Consider the following 3,237-nt stretch of genomic DNA (forward strand, 5'->3'; position numbering starts at 1 on the left):
AAAAATAGGTCTTTCCTAAGGTTTTTCTGCACTGCTCATGAATTAAAACCAAATGCATGCATATACCAAAAGGCGTTTTAAAAAAGAGTAATATTTTTCTGAAGCGTTACTTGTTTTTCCTTTAAAAGTAAAAGTGGTCTCTTTTAAGGCTGGTTGGTTGGTTAAACTGATTTTGAATAAGAAACAATTTAATTTTTGTAATCCATACTCCACTGCTAATCTTTGTACTGAACTTCAACCTAGCATGAGAGGTTTGCACAAAAACTCAAGAAGAAAATACAAATCACTATGTGGATGGGGAGTTTTTTACACTTCACACTCGTGTTTTCAAGAAAAGTCTCACATTCTTCTTGTTGCATTTTTAAATATTTCCTGTATAATAAAAGACACTGAAACATTAATAGTGTAAAACAAAGACTTCTAAAAATGTTGTTTCAAAGATGCCTTTTTTTGAAAGGGGAGAGAATTGTTTGCACTGGATCTGAAACCCACGTTGAAGGAACATTCTTATTGAGAAGAATTATTAAAAAAATATTTCCAGAAGTTTTCCAACAGTAAAACATTAAATGTGAGCATCTTGAGGAAAAAAGCCAATGATAGGAAGATAATTAGTTAAAGGTATTAAAATCGTAGGTCCCTGCTGTGTCAGACTGCATTATCAATGTTTTCTTTTTTATAGTTTGAACGTCAGTAAGATTCTGATTGCCAGATATTAAAAAAGAGCAATTCAGAGAGGAAGTACTTACTTGGGTTTCCAGTATATTGGTTGTTTTGTTGTTGATGAGCAATCCTTGCAAAACCCTGCAGATTTGAGATTCAGGAACCAAAAGTATGGGTGATGAAACCAGCAATTCCAAAAAAAAAATTAACAGTTCGACGAAAGAGAGCCTTTTAAAGCCAGATGTCAACATACTAATTTTAAGAATCAGAGAGTCACAGAATTGTTTAGGTTAGAAGGGCTGTTTTGAGATCATTGAACCCAATCCCCCTGCTCAAACAGTTCAGCTAGAGCAGATTGCTCAGGACCACATGCTGTTGAGTTTTGAGTCTGTGCAAGGATGGAGACTCCACAACGTCTCTGGGGAACCTGCACCGGTGTTTGACCACCCTCCCGGTCAAAAAGTTTTTACACGTGTTCAGATGGAGTTTCATGTGTTTTAATTTTTGCCCATTGCCACTAGTCTGTCAGTGTGCAGTACGAGGAGGGTTTGACTCCCTTGTCTTCATGCTTTCCCATATTTTTAAACGAGAATTAGAGAAAATTTAAAAAGACAGGTTTGCAATACTGTCTGAGTATATGTTAAATATAGAGTATTTTTGATGTATAGACGATCATTATAGACAAAAGTAGCTTACATAGGAATGTAAACTTTCTTTGAATCTTCATGGTAAGAAATTATATGTATTTCAAAACCACAGATCTTTAGCTCTAAACCCTCATTATTAATTAACAGGAAACACAGCCATACCTTTGGATAGTGGTACTACCGAAAGCAATTATAAAGCCTTTAGAATCAGTAACTTTACCATCATCTGACTATAAATTGTTCATTTTAAGCAGGAACCAATCCTACTGTAAGTTTCCACAGATACAAAGGTTGGTGAAGGACTAACAATTTCTGAGGCCAGTGTGTCAAAAGCAATAGTCTTTCTGTAGCCAAATTGTGAGAACAGTTGCTCAGGTTCTGTTATATTTTTGCTTTTATTTTATTGCACTGCCTCTTCTAATTTTTTTTTTTAAATAAACGCCAACTTTTAGCCAGCATTAAAAGCTAATGCCATAACTTTCCCCGTGTTTTTACTGAGTTAAATACGTCTGAAATGCTTGTGATAGATTGTGAATCGTTGCACTATAAGTGGAGTTTCTGTTAATTTTTAGTACTGTGCCTGACTATAGTGTCCCACTCTTTTAAAATACATAAAATTGTTTTAAAGTGTCATTTTTAAAATTGCATTTTGAAAACTAAGTTTACTTTAAAGGTAATAAACAATAATCGATTTTGCACTGCAGAGACTTCCTTGTGATATAAAACCTTATGACATTTTAATTAGGAAAATAGATCATGTAACTCCATAGGATGGAATAAATTTTCCTGATACTGCTGTTTTGCTATACTGCATGTTCTTCTAAATTGGCATAAAAATGCATTAACACTTGTCTAAATTAGATCAGCCTTAAAAGTTGGAGGAAAAGAAAAGAAAATTCATAGATCTTTTTGCCACTCTCTTAATCTTCAGAGAAACACTTCAAGCAGAAGTGATTTTGAAAGTTGAAAGACAAATGGTTCTGTTAGGCAACTGTATGACTGTTACATTTGTGTTACAGGCAAGGGAGAAGATAGTGATGTCCTCAGCATAAATGCAGATGCATATGATAGTGACATAGAAGGCCCATGCAATGAAGAAGATGGCCCAGATGTGCAAGAAAACACTGTCAGAAGTGGAGCTGGTCAGATAGATGACCTTCAGAAGGACATTGAGAAAAGCGTGAATGAGATTCTGGGGTTGGCAGAGTCGAGCCCAAAGGACCCCAAAGCAGCAACCTTAGCCGTTCCTCCGTCAGAAGATGTTCAGCCATCAGCACAGCAGCTGGAGCTTCTGGAGCTCGAGATGAGGGCCAGAGCTATTAAGGCTCTGATGAAAGCTGGTGATGTAAAAAAACAGCCCTGAGATTGTTTAGATTTAATTTTCAGTATTTGTTTTGAAGAATGTGATGTCTGTTCTCTTCAATGCTAAAGTATATTTGGGTTGGGTATGGCATTCCTCATTCAAACCCTATTGTGTATCCTGACCTGTGGCTTAAGCTGTTGATAGTTGGTTTCATTGCCGTTAGCGTGCTGCTTCCATGACAAGCACAAACAGAGTGGTGTGACGCTTCGCTAAGATCAGGTCTCTTTGTGGTGGGTTATCTCCTCAAGGAGTCACACAATGCATAGAGCTATGCCAGGAACCTGGTGCCTTCCAGAAAGGTTAGGAGAATCAAGTTCTTTATAACCCCATGGTTAGAACTTACCAGCTATTTTATTTATTAGCAACTTGTTAAACTGCTTGAGAAACTTGATTTGTATGTAATTCATTAAAAATACCATTTTGAAGAGGTCTTTTGTCGTGTTACTGCCTTCAGCATTCTGGGATGGGATTTGAGATTGCTTATTTCTCCTTGGGGCCTGTCACAAATGAGTGGTCCAGAGGCCGCTTAAAGAATCACCATCAAAGGTATTAGCAGAAAGTGATTTT

The 3,237-nt window shown here is 36.6% G+C and overlaps 1 protein-coding gene across 1 annotated transcript; it reads left to right on the top strand.

Annotated features, from left to right (window-relative positions):
* Nucleotides 1-2,326: 2,326 nt before the first annotated feature.
* On the top strand, nucleotides 2,327-2,696 carry LOC104081353 (caspase activity and apoptosis inhibitor 1-like; the record flags this gene model as incomplete). The annotated part of the gene is made up of 1 exon (XM_009584069.1): nucleotides 2,327-2,696. A coding segment is annotated over one exon (344 nt), but the record flags the coding sequence as incomplete, so codon positions are not given.
* Between the last annotated feature and the right edge of the window lie 541 nt (nucleotides 2,697-3,237).

This window comes from Fulmarus glacialis, unplaced genomic scaffold, assembly GCF_000690835.1.
Source record: "Fulmarus glacialis isolate BGI_N327 unplaced genomic scaffold, ASM69083v1 scaffold6328, whole genome shotgun sequence".
In the NCBI taxonomy this organism is placed as follows: Eukaryota; Metazoa; Chordata; class Aves; order Procellariiformes; family Procellariidae; genus Fulmarus; species Fulmarus glacialis.